We start from the raw sequence: 22,137 nt of genomic DNA, 5'->3' as shown, positions 1-22,137 counted from the left end.
TCGTAAATTTTGCAAGGGTTTCTTAACGTAGGGTTAAGAGCCTAGTACATTTGTCAGTTGGCAAGTTTTATGCGTGAAGGTCATACTGTTTAATCTGATGACCATGACTTGGTATTTTATTGGTTATGAGGAGAACATTTACTTTACAGGGACCAAACTTTTTTTTTTAATCTACCTTTTCAACGCAGTACGTAAGAAGCAAGTGTGAACTCTTGGATTTTAGTAGTTTATCCTGCATTTTCTGATTTACTTGAACCTTTTGTAACCAAAGTGTAATTTCTGTGTGTTACAATCTCCTTCCGAAGAATATAATTTTGTAATTGTCGAAATGTCAGTCAAGGGTTCTAATGAAATTGTGCTACGCAGCGGTTGGCAGATTCTTTCATCCTCCCAACGAATGTTCTAAAATATTAGTTATTGCCTTATTTATAGAAAAACTTTCTTGAGGAATGTGTTATCTTAAATGTCTTTTACGTAAGATACTTAGCATTCACTGTAATGGGTTCAGTATTTTCTCCTTATTTAACAAAATTACATTTGTTGGAACTTCCCTTACAAAGGAACACATTGCGTTAAACTTCAGTGCAGAAACGTATCTAGATATCCCATTAATGGATATTGTAAAAAAAGATAAGCTTCTGATTGATAAATAATTAAGTTAAAGTATTGTAATTTTAATGAGAATACAGAAAACAGCTGTAATGTAACAGCCGATAAAATATCGTATATATGACAGCCACATATTTATAAGTTAAAAATATATCTTCATTTCCGGTTAAAATAAGCCACTGTTGTTGCTTGCTGATGGTGTGAAGAAAATAGCAGTCTAATAATATGGATACTTGTGATGTTCCAACATAATGTAGGATTAAGGACATGTTACTTGGCTTAGAACATTTTATTTTTTCTTCAGTTTCTGTCACAGTTCCGTTCAAGATTTTTTATTTGTGGTAACTAGTTTCGGATTACATTGTCAATTCACACACCATTGCCTACAAACAAAAATGTAGCTGTTAATGTAATATTTAAAAAATTTTATATTCCAGAAGAAAATTACCGTTGTAAGATGCAGAGTTACAGCAAGAATTTAGTAGCCTCAAACAGTGGACAGTAGCTATCGGTTTTAGGGATAAACCAGTTGCACAAATTCTTCGAAAACACAAACGTATCACATCACCAAAAAAAGAAGTGTAATTTATTATTTTGCAATATCACGGCCCGCTTACCCAGAAGTTAGCATCTGCCTTCTCTGAGAATTTCAGAATGGCTTTCCAGCTTTATTCCGGTAAAAGATTAGTCGAAATTGCAAACAATTTGGGTACAATTATTTTCAATCACAGCTTCATGGGACTCGCACAGACAGTGAATGTAAAGAGCGTTCAACTTGGCAACATGGCGTTCGAATTTTGCAGAAGGCGCAGACGTCGCTTAACTATTTTTGTTGATAACTGCACTGGCTATGATCGGAACCTATAAAGATTAAACAGTTTTGAAAGTATAGATTTTTTTTATGTATGTTTGAATGCCCAGACAAGTCGCTTTTTCTTACTTTTTTCCAAATAGCCGCCATTTTGAGAAAAATTGACATTTTTTTACTTTTCAGAGGTACCGACTTAGCTACATAGCTAACACACGGAATGGCGACTAATCTGTTCCACAACAACCTTCGTCAAAAGCTGTACTGCATGAACTGTCGACTGCATACAGGCCGGCCACTGTGGCCGAGCGGTTATAGGCGCTTCAGTCCGGAACCACGCGGATGCTGCGGGGTGGCCGAGCGGTTCTAGGCGCTACAGTCTTGAACTACGCGACCGCTACGGTCGCACGTTCGAATCCTGCCTCGGGCATGGATGTGTGTGATGTCAAAAAATGGTTCAAATGGCTCTGAGTACTATGGGACTCAACTGCTGTGGTCATTAGTCCCCTATAACTTAGAACGACTTAAACCTAACTAACCTAGGAACATCACACACATCCATGCCCGAGGCAGGATTCGAACCTGCGACCGTAGCAGTCGCACGGTTCCGGACTGCGCACCTAGAACCGCGAGACCACCGCGGCCGGCGTGTGTGATGTCCTTAGGCTAGTTAGGTTTAAGTAGTTCTAAGTTCTAGGGGACTGATAACCACAGATGGTAAGTCCCATAGTGCTCAGAGCCATTTGAACCATTTTTGAGCCTATCCACTTCAGTAGTGCCTGAGCGAGGCATGTCATATACAGTTCCTGTCTCTCTATAGCTCCTCCATGTCCGAACAACATCGCTTTGGTTTACTCCGAGACGCCTCGAGACTTCCCTAGTTGAGAGCCTTTCCTGACACTAAGTAACAATGCGAACCCGATCGAACCGCGGTGTTCACCGGCTAGGCATGGTTGAGCTACAGACAACACGAGCAGTGTACCTCCTTCCTGGTGGAATGAGTGGAACTGATCGGCTGTCGGACCCCCTTCGTCTAATAGACACTGCTCTTGCATGGCTGTTTACATCTTTGGGCGGGTTTAGTGACATCTCTGAACAGTCAAAGGGCCTGTGTCTGTCACACATCATCCTCAGTCAACGTTTATCTTCAAGGAGTTCTGGGAACTGGGATGATGCAAAACATTTTTTGTTGTATGTACCTAGGTTTGGCGTTGTTATTGGTTGCAAAAATGTGTGCACTTTCTTAATGACGGCTGCAGCCTTTCTCATCAAGCCGGCCGGGGTGGCCGAGCGGTTCTCGGCGCTACAGTCTGGAACTGCGCGACCGCTACGGTCGCAGGTTCGAATCCTGCCTCGGGCATGGATGTGTGTGATGTCCTTAGGTTAGTTAGGTTTAAGTAGTTCTAAGTTCTAGGGGACTGATAACCACAGAAGTTAAGTGCCATAGTGCTCAGAGCCATTTTTTTTCTCATCAAGAATATAAACCATGATGGGGATATGATCCTCGTATGATGTCCCAACTCTGCACAATAGCAACGATTATTGTCGTTATTAAAAAGAAGAACCACAAACATACAAGTTTTTTATACAGTACTGACTACTGGGTTACATAGACGCGTTTGTAGATAGATTGAATATTAATGCAGTATATTCCTCTGGAGGGAAGGCAGTATATTACTCTGGACGCAAAGTTAACATTTTGTTGTGGCCGTGGACTGATATTAGGAGTATTATGTTGTTTGTGGTCCACGTTAATCACTGTCAGTTAACATTAATTGTATTAATTCTAGCCTGTTATTTCTCAAGTTTTTAATGTTTACCCATTACGAATATTTGTATATCTTCTTAAAAGAGCGAGTTAACGGAAGCAGAAGAAAAAATTAGAGAAAAGTAGGTCAGTTCGCTCCGATATACACTCTGCAGGGCCCTCCAACTAGCTCCGGATTTTGACGATTTAAGTTGCCAGCTCGACATAATTTAGGAGGACATCCAACAACACTATCAGTCAATGCCAAGTCGAATAACTGCTTGCACAAGGGCCAGAGATGAACCAGTGCGTTATTGACTTGCTTAGTTCCTGAAGCTAATCATTCAGTTTTTCTGAACATGGTTATCACATCTACAGATTTCCGACCAATTCATGTAGTACCTTCGTGGTGCGTCGTCTTTTTTAATATTTTTGTCTTATCGTGTATTTAGTCGATATAAGATCTTTACAGAAATGGTCACGATCTCTAGTATGTGGAGAATCTAGAAGTAAGTAGTGTAATCAGAGAGAGACTTAGTCTGCAGGATCAGAGTGCAGATGTTCGAAGAGGAGGTAAGACGTAATATTTCCTACAAAATACACGTTCTTTGCTGACCATGCCAGTAAATTCAGATTTGGGCCAGTATGGTTGTTCGTTCTCCTAATGATTCACGTTCGGAATAGGAAGCGCAAAACTAATACCGCTGCAGTACGTAACAGTTCGCTGAACAGGGTATGGTAGCTTGTGGTACGAATCTAGATGCAGTTGCAGATTTTCTTTAGACGTGTCTGTTCAGTACATCGAGAAGTTCTGTCTTTCGGCTCCAGGTTGTGAGGACGCGCTCGATGCATGAAACTATTCCGTAAGGTTTTATGGTCTTCTATGGGAACATCCTCAGAGATGAAGCATTGGGAATTGGATAGAAAGCTAGAGGGGCTCCGAATTTACAATAGTATTACGAGGTGAGAGAGCAGCACAGTACCTAAGGTGGCACCAGCCGACGAGTGACATAATCGATCGCTAGGATTTTGTGCGAAGCCAGCACGAATCTTTTATTTAATTCATTCCTTTTTTCCTGCTGTTAAAAGTATTAAGTCTATAAATTTCTATTGCATCTTCATACAAGCCAACGTGATAATCCGGTGCCGTGCTAAAACGCCCGTGAAATTTTTTCTAGTGATCTCCACTCTATAAAGGGTGTTTTACCCGTCTGTCCAAAGTATTAGTTCTTCTTGTGATCGTGTAAGGCGATATTCCGAGACTCAAAAATCGTTTAAACTCTATGCTTTGCCAATAATTTTACAATGCTTTCAGTAACTTTGTTTATAAAAAAGAGGAATATTTTCTTGCTCGCTGCTGTTTCTCTTCATAAGCAATCGCGAATGATTTTCCCTTTGGAACATAATCTTGTGCATTTGGCATCACGTTGAAGCTTCTACACAGATGCTAGTGTCTCATCTCTAAGGTTATCACCTGCACACGGGGACTAAATGTCAGTTGATAGTTCAGAGCCTCGCGGTTTATGACAGTGTACACAAATTGGGAGCCGCAGACCACAAGGTGGCTCGCAGAATGTAGGCGGTTGACAGGTGGGGACTGACCTGCGTGGCGGTGAAGGCGGACATGCACAGCAGGAAGGTGCTGACCAGCAGCTGCAGCGTCAGCGCCGGCGCCGCCACCTCTTCCACGCTCTGCACGAACCTGCAACGCACACCGGGAATGAGAAAAAAGCTATCATTGTCGGTACAGGGCTTCGAGCAATAGACTTCCGGTCTCTCCTAGTATCTCTTCCTTCACTCAAGGTCAGTGTTCGATTAGCACATTATCTAGCGAGAAACCATATACATCTACATCTGCATACATACTCCGCAATCCACCATACGGTGCGTGGCGAAAAGTAACTCGTACCGCAACTAGCATCTTCTCTCCCTGTTCCACTCCCAAACAGAACGAGGGGAACATGACTGCCTATATGCCTCTGTACGAGCCCTAATCTCTCTTATCTTTGTGGTCTTTCCGCGAAATATAAGTTGGCGGCAGTAAAATTGTACTGCAGTCGGCCTCAAATGCTGGTTCTCTAAATTTGCTCAGTAGCGATTCACGAAAAGAACGCCTCCTTTCCTCGAGAGACTCTCACCCGAGTTCCTGAAGCATTTCCGTAACACTCGCGTGATGATCAAACCTACCACTAACAAATCTGGCAGCCCGCCTCTGAATTGCTTCTAATATCCTCCCTCAATCCGACCTGATGGGATCCCAAACGCTCGAGCAGTACTCAAGAATAGGTTGTATTAGTGTTTTATAAGCTGTCTCCTTTACAGATGAACCACATCTTCCCAAAATTCTACCAATGAACCGAAGACGACTATCCGCCTTCCCCACAACTGCCTTACATGCCTGTCCCACTTCATATCGCTCTGCAATGTTACGCCCAAATATTTAATCGACGTGACTGTGTCAAGCACTACACTACTAATGGAGTATTCAAACATTACAGGATTCTTTTTCCTATTCATCTGCATTAATTTACATTTATCTCTATTTAGAGTTAGCTGCCATTCTTTACACCAATCACAAATCCTGTCCAAGTCAGTCCGCAGCTCGTGGTCGTGCGGTAGCGTTCTCGCTTCCCGCGCTGAGGTTCCCGGGTTTGATTCCCGGCGGGGTCAGTGATTTTCTCTGCCTCGTGGTGACTGGGTGTTTTGTGATGTCCTTAGGTTGGTTAGATTTAAGTAGTTCTAACAAGGGAACCTCCCCATCACACACCCCTCAGATTTAGTTATAAGTTGGCACAGTGGACAGGCCTTGAAAAACTGAACACAGATCAATCGAGATAACAGGAAGAAGTTGTGGGGAACTATAAAAAAAATAAGCAAAATATACAAACTGAGTAGTCCATGCGCAAGATAGGCAACGTCAAGGAGAGTGTAAGCCCAGGAGTGCCGTGGTCCCGTGGTTGGCGTTAACAGCTACGGAACGAGAGATCCTTGGTTCAAGTCTTCCCTCGAGTGAAATGTTAATTTTTTTGTTTTCAGACAATTATTATCTGTCCGTCCGTCCGATGCGAGGTATTGCGCCGTAGTATGTATCCACAAGAAAACCTAAACCGGGTAAGGTAGAAGAATCTTTTTACCCATTCGCCGAGTGTACAAGTTAGGTGGGTAGACAGCATATTCCTGTCATGTGACGCACATGCCGTCACCAGTGTTGTATAGAATATATATGAGACGTGTTTTCCTGTGGAGGAATCGGTTGACCTATGACCTTGCGATCAAATGTTTTCGGTTCCCATTGGAGAAGCACGTCCTTTCGTCTACTAATCGCACGGTTTTGCGGTGCGGTCGCAAAACACAGACACTAAACTTATTACAGTGAACAGAGACATCAATGAACGAACGGACAGATCATAACTTTGCGAAAATAAAGAAAGCAAACTTCTCACTCAAGCGAAGGCTTGAACCTCTCGTTCCGCAGTTGATCACGCTAACCTCGGGACCACGGCGCTCCTGAGCTCACACTGTACTTGATGTTGCCTATTTTGCGCATGGACTACTCAGTTTGTATATTTTGCTTATTTTTTTCATAGTTCCACACAACTTCTTACTGTTTTCTCGATTGATCTGTGTTCCGTTTTTCAAGGCCTATCCACTGTGCCAACTTATAACTGAATTTGAGGGGGATGCGACGAGGAGTTTCCCTTGTAAGTACTAGGGGACTGATGACCATAGATGTTAAGTCCCATAGTGCCCAGAGCCATTTGAACCATTTTTCCAAGTCATCTTGTATCCACCTACAGTCACTCAACGACGGCACTTTTCCGTACACCACAGCATCATCAGCAAACAGCCGCACATTGCTATCCATAACAATAAAGAAATATGAGAGGTCTACTGTCAATAGGAGATATCCTACTCACATGGTAAAAAAAAGTTTTTGGATTGTTTAGCCAGCTTAGGCGTCTTGCTATGGTTCACCCCCCTCCCCCCCCCCCCTCCCGCCGGAGGTTCGAGTCCTCCTTTGGCTTTGTGCGTTCTCCATAACGTAACTTAGTTTAAGTTAGATAAGTAGTATGTAAGCCTAGGGACAGATGACCTCAGCAATTAGGTCCCATAGGAACTTGCCACCGCCACCTAATTCCTTCTGTTAATCTGTGTTAGCAAGTAGTACATCGCACATTTCATATAAAGACATTTATTCAAGACTCTGCGTGCCATCTGTTTCACCAACACCCCTTCGAGCAGACCTTACAACCCATGACCAGGTGGACCAGCTAGCTGGCTATGAAATTCTGCTGTCAGGGCCTGTATATTTCCAAGGTAGCGCTTGGTAGCCGAGCGGTCTAGGGCGTCTTGCGACAGTCTGCGCAGCTCCCCACATTGGAGGTTCGAGTCCTCCCTCGGGCATGGCTGTGTGTCTTGTCCTTAGCGTAAGTTAGTTTAAGTAGTGCGTAAGCTTAGGGACCGATTACCTTAGCAGTTTGATCCCATAAGACCTTACCACAAATGTCCAAATATTTAGTAGAGCAGACCTCAATTAGCTACAGCATTGAGTCGAATTACCTCATGCCTTGTCCTGCGCTGGGACACTAAGTCCCTATATGACCAGAGTCAGGATCCGACCATAACAAATGCTGGTAAATCGCAGCCCAGACACACCGGTATGTTGACTTCGGCTGCTACCGACGCCGAGATGTGTTCCACACCACCCAAAGGCCGACGTGGGTCACTTTATCCTCTACTACTGCAGCCACCGCTTCCGCTAAATGCTGGTCTGTGGGCCGCTCCGAGACCTAGTGCTGCCAGAACCTGAACTACAGTCATCCAGCTGGGTGCACCTCCAGGGTGACACCAACCAACCCCCGAGGTCATCCAGAAAAATAATTGTTTTGGAGTTTATTATCTTTTCTGATTACCTTGAATACGTGTCAGACATTCAGTTTCTACTGATACTTTGTTTTTCTCAGATCTATTGACATTTTAATAATTCCCCGTGGTATTAGGCCTCTTAAATGTGAGCTGCTCCAACTTAATAAACAGGTTAGAAATGTAACGGAACGATATAATTGATAACACAATGGTCATGTGCAGTCTTCATTAGGCTGCGGAACATAAAGGATTCGAGTAGGGTGCATTGTTTATAGGAGGGTAATACAGAGTGTTGAACATTTTCCTAGCGTACCACAGAACCATGCGGGTGTGAGAAAGGCTTGTAGCAAAATTTCTTTTTCGCTGGGGAAACCGCCGCGTCCTCAGGCAAAGGGACTCAGACTTACTCGACGAGCCTATCACGGGCATATATATATGTGCGTTGATGATAGCCTTAATTAAACAGGTATATCAGTAATATCGCCAATGTCTATGACATTAATTAAACTCTGAAGAGTATACTTTCCATGGCAAGAATTGTGTACTTTTTTAGTGCTCGTAATATTAACCAGTAGTGCCTGCTTACTGGCTGAGTGGCATCGTGTTGTTACAGTTCAGATGGGAGATGCTGTACTCTGGGTCTCATTGCACGGACAACGCTTGGACAGTTCCGGTGTCCTCTGGAAGAGCTCTCGAGTTCTGGCTAAGAGAAGATCGCGGTATTTCAGTATGTATCCTTTGCGAGATTCATTCACCTTTAATTCAGGATCAGGTCAATTCATTCATGAGATTCATGATAATATTAACTTGAATGTGATACCTTCAGAGATAGGGGCCATGTGCTTAGACTATGTACATCCATATTTAAGTTGGATGATGGTGGGACATCAGGTGGTGCAATTTTTGTTAAAAATCAAACTCCTCCAGCTGTACTTGAGTTTCATATTTATTTGGCTATTAGTTTCGAAGTTGCGTCAACACCATCTTCAGGCCCCTACACTTTGATGATATCAATTTGTGTGGCTGAGCACTAGAAGTCCGTGGTGAAACCAATACGTGCTCCACATGGATGGCAGGCAGTAAATAGTATCATATGCTTAGAGTTTTAGTTCACAACTGAATACCTGAAGTTTGGGTTGTCTTAAATCAAATGATTTATCTTATGATTAACACTCTGTCTCAGTATATTTATTTTCGTAAGACAATCAATGTGGCCGCCGTTAAAGAGCAGAATACTGGCTTCGGCGGTACATATGCTAAAATTCGAACGATACAGAAAAGACGACGTTGTTTTCGCAAAACACCGTTGAGTAAGATTAGAGAACCGGAATTTGAAGTTGATTGCAGAACGATTCTATTGCATTTCGCGCAAGAACTACGGAGATAGAGAAATTAGGACTCGTGTGGAGGCATATAAACAGCTGTTTTTCCCTCGCTGTGTTTGCGAGTGGAACAGGAAAGGTTCAAAAAATGGTTCAAATGGCTCTGAGCACTATGGGACTTAACATCTGAGGTCATCCGTCCCCTAGAACTTAGAACTACTTAAACCTAACTAACCTAAGGACATAACACACATCTCTGTGTAAGGATGACACGCACAGTCTCGAAAGAAAAAAAAAGAAAAGAATTGAAAGGAAGAAGAAAGTATGAAGAGAGAGAGGGAAAAAATACAACCAAGTCTATATAAATAATAAAAGAAATTAAATTAAAATAAAAAAGAAATAAAGAAAAACAAGTTGTCGGCATGGCTAATTGCCATGCGGAGAACCTAAGTCTAATTGTCGGCACTGCCAAGAATTTTTGTTGTGGAAGGGCTGGAGAGGGTCCTCTTAATGTAGTGATGCCATCTGAGGAGCTACTTCAGTGAGAACTTGGCGGCTCCAAGGCCTGCAAAGCCGACAGCGGCCGTGGGACCGGTGTGCTGACCCTATACCCCTCAACACCGCTACCGCATGATGTCATGTGGCAGATGTTGACACGTTGGCAGGTGGGAATCTCGCGGCCCTCTGGGCCTGACCGCGGAGCTACCTCCTGTGGTTATTATCCTGATATGAAAATTTGTGTTTCTTCGATGTGTTTTTCGGCACTCAGTACTGAGCCGGCGGCGACTGAAGACATGCACAGGATCTGCGGTGGCTTGGAGCTCGACGTCTCTTCCACCATCGCCCATACACTGTCGCGATCGTGCTGGGTTGTCACTTCGAGAGTCCCTGCCTGGATCGCGTGTTTTAATTGCGTGTTTGTGACGAGAGGGACACAGGCGACGAATAGAGAACGTACTTGCAGACCAGTTCGTCTACTACCCTTGTAATGCTGCCGTTATTTGACCACTTTGATTCCACGCATGTTTTAAAAAGACGTACTTGCGAATTTAGGAACGAAATAACACTTTGTTTCTTCTAAGTGTTTTATAGTAGCATTTTGCAGTTCACAGCAGTGATTTTACACTTATTATCTTGTTAATCTCTTTCTCTAAATCTTGCAACTATGTATGTAATTTATCCAGTACAGTTGCTTTACAGTATTCATAATTACTCACTCCATTATTTGTACAGAACCCAAACTTCTCTCATAGACGAACACAAAGAATGTGAATTTAAAAAAGCGCAGGTCACTAAGGGAGATATAAAAATTATCCAGGCAAAAGAATTCAGGCATTATCTCCTCTGATAGAAACTGCAACTAAGAGAAAAGATTTGCTGAAGTTGTTTATAAGACCTTTCTTGTGGAGTGCAGCATCTCAGAGACACTGACTATGGGGAAAAACGAAATAATTAAATTCGAACATTTTGAAACATAGTTCTGGCGGCGTGCACTACGAATACCATGGACCGATACCATGATAAAGACAGGTTTCGCAAAGAATAAATGACAAAAAAAGTAGGGTACAAAGTGCAAATAAAAGAAAGCATTGATTATCTTCTGCGCCGCTCACAATGCTGTACCAATTTTGCTTAGAGGAAAGGCGAAGGAAGAAGAGCAGGAAGATAAGATTCGGAGGCCAGTTTATGAATGTCATAAATGAAGGGCGACCGTACTGCCAACTGAACACAGCCTTGTAGAGAAATCATCTGGGAACCCATCATACTGCCAACCAACCTTAGGGCTAAGGGGTTGTAATTCAACTCTAAAGAAGGACATTTAATGTACAACATATTGTCGTTTCCGCATATGCAGTTGTCGGATGACCTGCGTCTCGAGTAACTTTGAGCTACTCGAGCGACCTTGACCCTAATAACACACTCATACGATAGGTTCTTCCAGCTAAGCTTTTTACGTCCACTTGCTCATTCATCTTCGGCCCCAATCGTCTTTTAAAATATTAAACCCAACAATACTGAACAACTACAAAATAATTCTTCGTTAAATAAGCCCTCTCACTTATTTGTTGCAGCAGCAAACATTTTCGATGAGTTTGAGGTGTTCGAAGCTACACTGCTCTGCCCGTATGTCTCAAATGAATCAGAGGCCCTGCGTACTCCCTATCAATTTGTTTATACCACGCATCAGATGTACCGGGTGTATGAGAAAGAATCATCCGATTTGGCTCGTCTATATTTCTGAAACTAGTAGACATAAACAATGAATTCTGTTTTTGATGAACGGGAAACTCAGAACGTTTTTTTCATACCTTTTCATAGGTGTTCAATATACCCTCTCCCCTCCTGCCCCGAAATGCACGGCATATGTCAATGCGATATTCAGATTGTTCCCACACTGCAGCGAGCATGTCTTGAGTTGCAGCTTCCACAGCTGCTGTTATGCGATGTCTCAGTTCATTCATTGCTGTTGGTAACGGAGGCACATAAATAAACTCTTTTACAAACCCCTACAAGAAATAATCACATACAGTCAGATCCGGTGACCTTGGAGGCCAGTAATGTAAGGCTGAATCGCTTGGTCAAGTGCGACCGATCCATCGTTCATTAATCCTATGATTTAAAAATTTCCCCTCTTCCAGATGGTAGTGTGGCGGTGCCCAGTCCTGTTGGTAAATGAATCATTCGAATCAGTCTCCAACTGTGGGAAAAGAAAGTTCTCAAGCATATCGAGATACGTACTTCTTGTAACAGTGTTCTTGGCAAAGAAAAATGGACCATACACCTTTTCTTGTGAAACTGCACAAAACACATTAAATTCTAGAGAGTCGCTCTCATGTTGTACAACTTCATGTGATTGGTCCGTACCCCATATTCTTACATTAGGACGGATCATCTTTCCATTTAAATGAAACGTTGCCTCATCATTAAACACTAAGTGTGGAAGAAAACTGTCGTCCTCCATCTTGCCAAGAACGAAATTACATAACTCCACACACTGTCGTTTGTCACCTTCACGAAGAGCTTGTTTGGCTTCTTGTGTGAACGTCGACGCAAGACGCACCAGACGGACATCGGGGCATATTGAGCTATCGATCTGCACGGCGAACTTATTTCGACGGACTCCTTGTGAAACTATGGCCGATGCGTTCGACGTCTGTGTCAGACGCTCGGGGACGATCCGGCGATTTGCCTTTACACAAACAACCTGTTTCGCGGAATTGTTCATGACATCATCTAACGCTCTGTGCTGTGGGAGGATCTACACCGTACCTAATACGAAAGTCACACTGAATAATTATGACTCACCCGCACTGTGCAAAACACAAAACGCTTTGCCGGCCGGGTGGCCGAGCGGTTCTAGGCACTTCAGTCTGTAACTGCGCGATCGCTACGGTCGCAAGTTCGAAACCTGCCTCGGCCATGGATGTGTGTGACGTCCTTAGGCTAGTTAGGTTTAAGTAGTTCTAAGTTCTAGGGGACTGATGACCTCAGATATTAAGTGCCATAGTCCTCAGAGCCATTTAAACAAAATGCTTTCTTTTGTCCCGACATCATTTGTACTAGGAATTGAAGTGGGCGCACACTGCTGCTACCTAGCGGGAACCATGTAAAACTTAAGTGTTTGCTCTTTCCAACAATACGTTGTTCACGCACATATCTCAAATAAAGTAATAGTTATGATTTTTTAAAATCGGATGATTAATTTTGGTACACCTCGTACTGTATAATAATGGCCTGGTCATGGAGCCTGATCCTGCTTGTACCAAACATCATCTAAGACCAAAAGCATACAGTCGACAAAATGTAAAATAAGATAGATACTGTGTGTTGAAAAATAGTTCGAGACCTCACGCAAGGAGCTATTTTAAGAAGAGCCGTGTTTTGATCGTTCTTTAGTGCAACTGAGTTTCTGTTATTGGAGGTGGGTTTCTGACAGTGCACACAGCCTGAAATCTCCTTAAGTACGCCATTAGCCACTAGCTGAGTTCAATAACTAGGCAGACAAACATTACGTTTTTCAGATTTGAGCTGAAACAGAAATTTCAAAAAAATTGCTCAGCTTAGCTGGATATCAGAATATACTTTTCCTTGTTCAAGCGCATGTTACAAGAGTCTCGCTGCCAGGTCATCAGTCCCCTAGAACTTAGAACTACTCAAAATGGTTCAAATGGCTTTGAGCACTATGCGAGTTAACTTCTGAGGTCATCAGTCGCCTAGAACTTAGAACTACTTAAACCTAACTAACCTAAAGACATCATACACATCCGTGCCCGAGGCAGGATTCGAACCCGCGACCGTAGCGGTCGCTCGGTTCCAGACTGTAGCGCCTAGAACCGCACGGCCACTCCGACCGGCGAGGAAAAAGAGGACCTACGAACATGAGTCCAGAAATGCATCGTTGCCACGTTGGATGGCTCTGACGAATAAAAGTTACTCTTACCATGTGCCGCGTGTCCCCTGTGTATTGCAGGCTGTGTGATTGATGCAGTGTACTGTAAGCAGCAGAACGGTCCGGTATTCACGTCGGAAACAAACAGAATGGTGTTTGTGTACGGTAAAGCAAATAGAAACGACCAAGAAGCAGCAAGTTTGTACCAAAATGAACACCCTGACAGGCCCCAACCACATCGCACAAGATTTCAAGCCCTTTTTGGGCGTTTGCGTGATCAAGAGCCCTTTCAGACAGACAAAAGTGCACGGAGACGGTGGACTGTGCGTACACTAGATTTGGAGGACCGTACTGTATCTCGACGGTGTCCATCCGCTTGGCATCTCGGCTTGTTCCCGACATGAGTACCGCACCATTCTGCTGCTTACAGTACGCTACGTCAGTCTCACAGCCTGCAACACCAAGAAACGCACGGCACGTGGTCAGAGAAACTGCCACTCGTCAACGCCATCTACCGCGGCAGCGAAGCATTTCCGGACACATATTAATAGGACCTGTCTTCCTCCGTTTCCACTAAGGTACCCGTCCCTGCAGTTTGTCGGTTTTATTAATGTTCACTGTGTGTAATGCAGTGATGAGTGCTTTTTATGTACTTGAATTCGCTAAATGTTAGTCAATTGTGACGGTTCAGTGACGATTTCATGCCAAATATCAAGTAAAAGCTCCGACAAACAAAACAATCTGTGGGTGGTACAACACATTCCGTGGAACTTTCTGCCTATGTGGTGCGAAGAAAAAAGACCAGTCGGGACCATTAGCAGACGAAGTGGAGCGTGTGCGGGAATCATTCGTCACGAACACGAAGGAATCGTATTAAGAATAGAATCTTGGAGAGATCTTCTATCGACTGATGTGTGCTTATTTTCTGTATGTGTTGTCGTTTTCGTCTTCTGAAAACCCATATGTACTTCTGAATAGTCCTCTATAAAGTCTTCTGCACTCCATTTGAGTTGTTCCCCCTTTCTGTACTGGTATAAGCAATTACAGGTATATTTTAATGCTTAACGCAAAAAGTATGTCTAACCCTCGAACCTTGCCAACAATTTGTGTGACGATTTAGTACATTTTCATTTGCATATTAAGAACTGAAGATAAAGAGGCGAATTGGTATTAAGAAGAAAGTGTTGTAGCTTAATGTAAATGTTATTTAATTTGTATACAGAAGAAAATGAAATAAAATTCCAAACAGAAATAAAAGTGCAACGGATACACACGCCAATTTTAAAAATGGACTGTGCGGCTGGTCCCGGCGGAGGTTCGAGTCCTCCCTCGGGCATGGGTGTGTGTGTTTGTCCTTAGGATACTTTAGGTTAAGTACTGTGTAAGCTTAGGGACTGGTGATCTCAGCAGTTACGTCCCGTAAGATTTCACAAAAAAAAAGGCGTGATTACCGAAAATGGGTGAAGCAAAACAGTTCTGAAAAACAAGTGACAAAAGGTAGGTAATTTTTCTTCAACAAAAGAGAATGACCAACATTACACATTTAAACTGATTTGAAGTAGAAGTTTCTGAGAACTGTTTTATATAGAAATCAGACATAGAGAAATCAAGCAGAGAAGAAGAAACTGTAAGCATACTTTAAATCAGGAGATACTGAGGGTTTTAAAAATTAAGCAGACAGATAAATCACGAAGTGGTTCAATAACGCAATAGTTAGTAGAAGAAACAAATCCATGAAAACCGCATACAAGGAGACGAGATAAGTAAGTCATGTGCAGTGGCTCCAATCAATGAAGTCCTTGTAAAGAAGCAGTGTAGAGAGTGAATCGCGGGGCAGCTAAAATGTAGAATATACGAAGTTTATCATCGAGGATGTTGGGGACAGTAGACTTATAGAGCTGAAAAAGCCAAACGATCACTATACTGTATATAAAAGGCGATGTGCCGACTGATTGACTTATCATCGCCCAGTCCAAATCGCTGAGGATGGAAACTTGAATTACGGAGACGATGTTGATCTTCTGTAGGCATCGTTTAAGAAGGAATTCTTCGAAATTTCACCCCTAAGGGGGTGAAAGAGAGGATGAAAGGATTTTTTGAAAATATGTGGCTACTAAGGCAATTTTGAAGGTAGACTACGAAAATTGGTATTTGGTTTATCTGGCAGAAATACAGAAATTCTTACTTAAGACTTTCTCGAAATTTTACCCCTATGGCGGTGAAATAGTAGGTGAATAGTTTTTTTTAAATAAATCATTATCGAAGAACTACTAAAATATTTTTAAAGCTACATCAATGGAAAGTGATATTTGACTTCCAACTTAAAAATTAAAAAAATCCATGTTTCAGAGTTTTTGGAAATTCATCCCCCTAATGGGGTGGAATATGGGATGAAATGTTTTATGAACATATTTTATTGTGTAAGGATTCTTAATGCTAAATATATGAAAATTTGAATTTGGCTTTACGATTATAAAGAAAAAAAACAAGTGTTGCACTGTATTTAGGATTTCAAGCCCTGTGGGGGTGAAACAGGGGATGCAAGTTTTTATGGAAATATTTCATTATGGAAAAATTTTTAAAGCTACATCTATGAGAATTTGTATTTGGCTTCTCTGTTAGAAATAAAAAAATACGTAATTCACTGTTTTTGGAAACTCAATCTCTAAGTGAGTGGAAGAGAGGTGAAGTGTTTTGTGAATATATTTCATAGTGTAAGCATTTTTAAAGCTAAATCTTTGAAAACTGATATTTGACTTCTCACTTAGAAATGAAAAAAGTACGTGTTTCACTGATTTTGGAAATTTAGCCCCTGAGGGGGTGAAACAGGGCCATACTGATTCACTGATATATCAACGCCCAACCCATACCACTAAGGACAGAAAATTACAATTCTGAGAGGGTGTCGGCCTTCTACTGTAGGCTTCGTTTAGGAAGGAATTTTTCGAAATTCCACTCGTAAGGTTGCGAAAATGGGGATGAAAAATTTTTTGTGCTATTTCATTAAGCGAGGAAATTTGAAGCTAAATCTATGAAAATTTGTATTTGGCGTCGCTGTTAGAAATAAAAATATGCGTGTAATTTCTTATACTTTACCGTCGATTCGGTGTGATCTCATAGAATTAGCTGTACCGCCGGTGGTGTGCATCTTCCCAACACACTATTTCGACGTCGTAACTAGGCATCTTCATCAGGTCTTTTCTGCGAAACACCTGATGAAGACGCCGAATTATGTCGAGAAAATACTGTGTTGGGAAGACTTAGACCACCGGCAATACACCCGATTTCATGAGATCACAAAAATGTACGAGTTTCATTGTTTGTGGAAATTCAACCCTTAGCGGGGTGAAATAGGGAATGAAATTTTTAAGAAAGTATTTCGTTATATTAAAATAATTTAAAGCTAAGTCTATGAAAATTCGTATTTCACTTCTCGGTTGGATATAAAGAAACATGTGTTATGGGATGAGAGTTTCTCTGCAAATATCACCACAAGCAAGCAAAAGACTTCATTAAGAAAAACGTGGGACTTCTGGTCAGAAGTAATAAGGAAAAAACCGTGCTTCTACAGTCTTAATTAGCGTGAAGAGTTTAGAATATTTTGCAGTTTGTGAACAAGATAAAAAGTGGATGAAAGAAAAACAAAGAAAGAGATGTATGCACACCATACAGCAGCGGGCGCTAAGCTACAATGTTAATAAATGGCGAGCAGCATTAAGCGAGTCCACAGAATAGAAGTCGTTGTTGGATCAAAAATCCTCCATTTCCATGCATTTATACATTAAAAATATCTTCTAATTTTAATTGAGATTGCCACGTACAGCATCTCCACCAAACAAGTGAGATAGCTTATCGCTGCAAATATGGGTTCTTGTTGTTTACTTGCGTACCTGCAGACTTGAAGGTGGTGCCTGGCGCATTCCCTCAGCATGGCAGTGGCCTCTGCCTCCGTGCGCACGTCCTTCACCTGTCTCTGCCCGCTAGTATCGTCGCCGCTGCTGGAATATGAGGCAGAAACTCTTAAATTCATGGCACCGTGTTGGTTTCTTCACACTTGTTACTGTAAAACAAAAACTAGTACTACAGGATATCCCAAATCATTAGGGTAAACATTACACAAGTGATAAGTGGCCCTAAACTGACTTCTTTTAGCCGGCCGAGGTGGCGGAGCGGTTCTAGACGCTACAGTCTGGAACCGCGCGACCGCTACGGTCGCAGGTTCGAATTCTGCCTCGGGCATGAATGTGTGTGATGTCCTTAGGTTAGTTAGGTTTAAGTAGTTCTACGTTCTAGGGGACTGATGACCTCAGAAGATAAGTCCCATAGTGCTCAGAGCCATTTGAACCATTTGACTTCTTTGAGGTAAGGAACTGATGGTCAGAATTGAATATGCACTTTTAATTGACTTAACCATGTTACGGCTAACACAAATATTTAATGTCTTAACAGTTGTTCAAAGTGATAGCCGTTGTTTTCAGCGCATGTGTTGCAATGGTGCATAACGTTTTGCTGTCTCCTCTCAGATGTCCCTGTTGTTCAAAACCACAGGCAGCTGGGACTAACCAGTCCCTCCTCCCTCATAGATGACACTGTACAAACCATATGTTAAAAGATAGGCGTTGATGGTGTATTGAGGCGGCTGTTAGGTAGCTGAATACATCACCAGTGAAAGAGACTGTTAATTTCGCAGGTTAGAGGCAGTACTGTAATTGCTACTTCATCATTACACTGTCTTCGAATGTTTTTGGTCGATAAATTTCACGGGGGAACCAAAGGATACATATGGGTCAATATTCTCACGATTCAACTCTATCTCATCAAATTCTACTGTGTGAAAAATTGTTTGTAGACGACACTGACTAATATTCTGCAGCTTTAACAAACTACTTTCTATTCACTATGATAAATTTATTACAATAATGACGAGGTCTGTTGCAAAACTTTACTCTGTTAAATTTGTTGGAAGGAGTGAAACTTATCCAGTTTTGTGTAAACTGGTATACCAAAGTACCTCCCTGCTAAACGATCAGGGTTAAATACTAAGAATAAAATACAAATTATGTTAGAAACGAAATACATGTGTGGCTGTCGTGGGTGTTCGTTGATGTGTTGACGGTCTTGTGGAGATCTCTCTTGGGTATGGCAGAGGCTAATATAGTCTTCTGAGAAATGCCTGCAACTGTTCATGTCACTTGGCGATTTTAGCTCGCTGGTGACTCCACAATCGCTGGCACGTCGCGATAGACCAACGCGGAAAAACAGCGCTCTCTAGCAGGCACTAGACTGGGCCCACAGCAGACCCGAGTTAGCGTCCGAGTGTGGATCCGCCGAGCGTTATATCTGGAGCGATGTTGGGACGCGGATCCATAATGTGCCGCGTCCAGGATAGGGTTTGAAGGTGGATCCGGCACGCACAATGTACGGAGCGATATTGGGATGCAGATCCACAATATATCACATCCGAGTGATCGTTCGAGTGTGGATCTGCCACGCACTATACATCCAGACCGATGTTCAGAGGCGGATCCACCACACATCGCATCTGGGATGGGGCTCGCAGGTGGACCAGCCACGCGTTACGTCGGGAGATGCCTTCTGTGTTCTAAGTTGGGCCCACCAGCAGGAGGAGCTGCTCATGGGAGCCATCCGCGACGCATACACATACACTCACATACAGAAAACAGAGCAGACATTCGGCAAATGTGGAATATGGGGTGTGGAGATGACTGGATATAACAGAGTACAGTGCTGCACAATGCATCCAGCTCAGTGCATTTGCGCTAGGTGTTGGCAGCTGTACTACATCACAAGCAATTTTAGAACACGTAACGAGAGGTTATGTCATGATCTCGTGGGAGAACTTACATAAAATCGATAGGATTGCGAAAAATACGTATAAATTGAGGAAGTATACACTGAAATGCGGGGAAATTGAGGAAGCATTTGCGTGTCTTCTGGTTGGTGCAGAACAATTTGTACATGGGAACAAGTATTCTATAGCAAGAGGCATCCGAGTAAACGTCGGCATGGAAGCGAAGGGAACCAGGGAAACAGTCACTTTTTTTCAGTTGAGGCAGCGTTCTACTCTATGTCTATTGAGGTAACAGTGACTACCGTATTCGACGCTTTTCAGGAAGACAGAGGACCATCTGCCTCAAAACTTACTTACATCTGCATTACAGGGTGACATAGCGTGGGTAGAGTGGTCGGTTGAGATGTAGTTGTAACGAGGTACGATTTAACGATAGATTGATGATGCATTCCAGAGAGAGAGAGAGGGAGGGAGAAGTTGTTGCAGGAATTTGACCATTTTTTCGTGATGTTCTGTCGGGATGCATCAGCTGTGTGACATAGCCTGCGTTCGACTCGTATTCAACCGCGTGTCCTGTGCGGGTCTTAGAGCAGTATCTACTTGCGATCGTTAACAGTAAAACTCTCGGTCATCGGAGGAGTTCCATCTCTTGTGTGATGAAACGTGACAAATTCCTCAAAACGAACAAAGATTTATGCAATGTACTCCATTCCCCTGTTGCATCTTGGATGTAAAATCGATACTTCGGTTTCATAACTAAGTTAGGGATAGGTGTATGTGAGACACTGCAGTCCCCGTGTATACGTCTGCTTGACAGAAGTGCTATTTATGGAGTTAGTGGTGGCATGACTTGTAATTTCACATGTCGGACGCTGCTGCTATACGTGTATCTGTTTCCTTCTAAGAAGTATTCTGCGTTACTAATGATCATTTTATATAAGACTGATGTGGGCATAATATAATTTCTGACCGTTATTGGATGTGAACAGTGGACGCTGTACATCTCTGGAAAGCTATATTGTGCATGTATCACATAGAGTCACTGTGTTAATGAAGTAGTTTTTTCGTTTTAGAGTTTGTTACCATATAGATACCTACAAGAAGGATGTATGTCATGTGCTGGAAATATATTTCTTACATTGGAATATTAACAGTGCTGCATTCCAGACGACTGATAGATCAGAAACTCAAGCGACCTAACATTATAGGCTGTTTTAAGTGTAGAACCCTGTAGTCTTAGGAGTGCGTGTGTTTATGTTCTCTCTTACCAATACCCTCCTCGTACTGATCCCAGACACTAGAACAATACATTAAAATTGATAGCGTAGTTGATTTATGTAAAATGCCTCGAGCTCCATCCGTCTGGAGCTCCATCGCGCATAAAAATCATTCATTTCTTCTTCTTCTTAACCGTCTGCTATTACATCATGACACTTTGAAACCTATTACTAGAAATCGATACTGAGCGCTAAGCTCCTCTACATGGGCGCATCTCAATAATCTCGTGCACTTGGATGGGTGAGGATTCGGAAATCTCTATTCATTCACGAGACGTGGAGTGTAGCGGTCTTCTTCTGGTCGGTTGCAGATTAATTCGAGAAAGGTGCTGCAGGGTGGTTGTTTAATGACAGTGTGAGGAGGGTCTTTCACTCTCTAATTTTACCCAGAGATAGTGAGAATGCTCTGCGACTCCCATACACAGAGAGATAGATCGTAAATTAAACACTATGCTCGAGGTGATAGAAATATGTAGAGCGCTGTCTGGTATACTTTGAAAATTTATGAGTTCGAGAATTAACACTGAATGGACATAATACGCAGTCTTCTATACTCCTGGAAATGAAAAAAAGAACACATTGACACCGGTGTGTCAGACCCACCATACTTGCTCCGGACACTGCGAGAGGGCTGTACAAGCAATGGTCACACGCACGGCACAGCGGACACACCAGGAACCGCGGTGTTGGCCGTCGAATGGCGCTAGCTGCGCAGCATTTGTGCACCGCCGCCGTCAGTGTCAGCCAGTTTGCCGTGGCATACAGAGCTCCATCGCAGTCTTTAACACTGGTAGCATGCCGCGACAGCGTGGACGTGAACCGTATGTGCAGTTGACGGACTTTGAGCGAGGGCGTAAAGTGGGCATGCGGAAGGCCGGGTGGACGTATCGCCGAATTGCTCAACACGTGGGGCGTGAGGTTCCACAGTACATCGATGTTGTCGCCAGTGGTCGGCGGAAGGTGCACGTGCCCGTCGACCTGGGACCGGACCGCAGCGACGCACGGATGCACGCCAAGACCGTAGGATCCTACGCAGTGCCGTAGGGGACCGCACCGCCACTTCCCAGCAAATTAGGGACACTGTTGCTCCTGGGGTATCGGCGAGGACCATTCACAACCGTCTCCATGAAGTTGGGCTACGGTCCCGCACACCGTTAGGCCGTCTTCCGCTCACGCCCCAACATCGTGCAGCCCGCCTCCAGTGGTGTCGCGACAGGCGTGAATGGAGGGACGAATGGAGACGTGTCGTCTTCAGCGATGAGAGTCGCTTCTGCCTTGGTGCCAATGATGGTCGTATGCGTGTTCG

The 22,137-nt window shown here is 43.1% G+C and overlaps 1 protein-coding gene across 1 annotated transcript in view; it reads right to left on the bottom strand.

Moving 5' to 3' along the window:
* The window catches only part of LOC126334599 (odorant receptor Or2-like), a 119,426-nt gene that overhangs the window by 76,589 nt on the left and 20,700 nt on the right, over window positions 1-22,137 (bottom strand). The window contains exons 3-4 of the mRNA XM_049996992.1: window positions 17,633-17,740; window positions 4,767-4,866 (exon numbers count right to left, since the gene is read on the bottom strand). Of these exons, the coding sequence (XP_049852949.1) occupies window positions 4,767-4,866; window positions 17,633-17,740 (208 nt within the window). The remainder of the gene's footprint in view (window positions 1-4,766; window positions 4,867-17,632; window positions 17,741-22,137) is intronic.

The sequence above is a fragment of the Schistocerca gregaria genome, chromosome 2, assembly GCF_023897955.1.
Source record: "Schistocerca gregaria isolate iqSchGreg1 chromosome 2, iqSchGreg1.2, whole genome shotgun sequence".
Taxonomy (NCBI): Eukaryota; Metazoa; Arthropoda; class Insecta; order Orthoptera; family Acrididae; genus Schistocerca; species Schistocerca gregaria.
The sequence above is the reverse complement of the archived record's forward strand: the minus strand, read 5'-3'. Positions and strand labels throughout refer to the sequence as shown.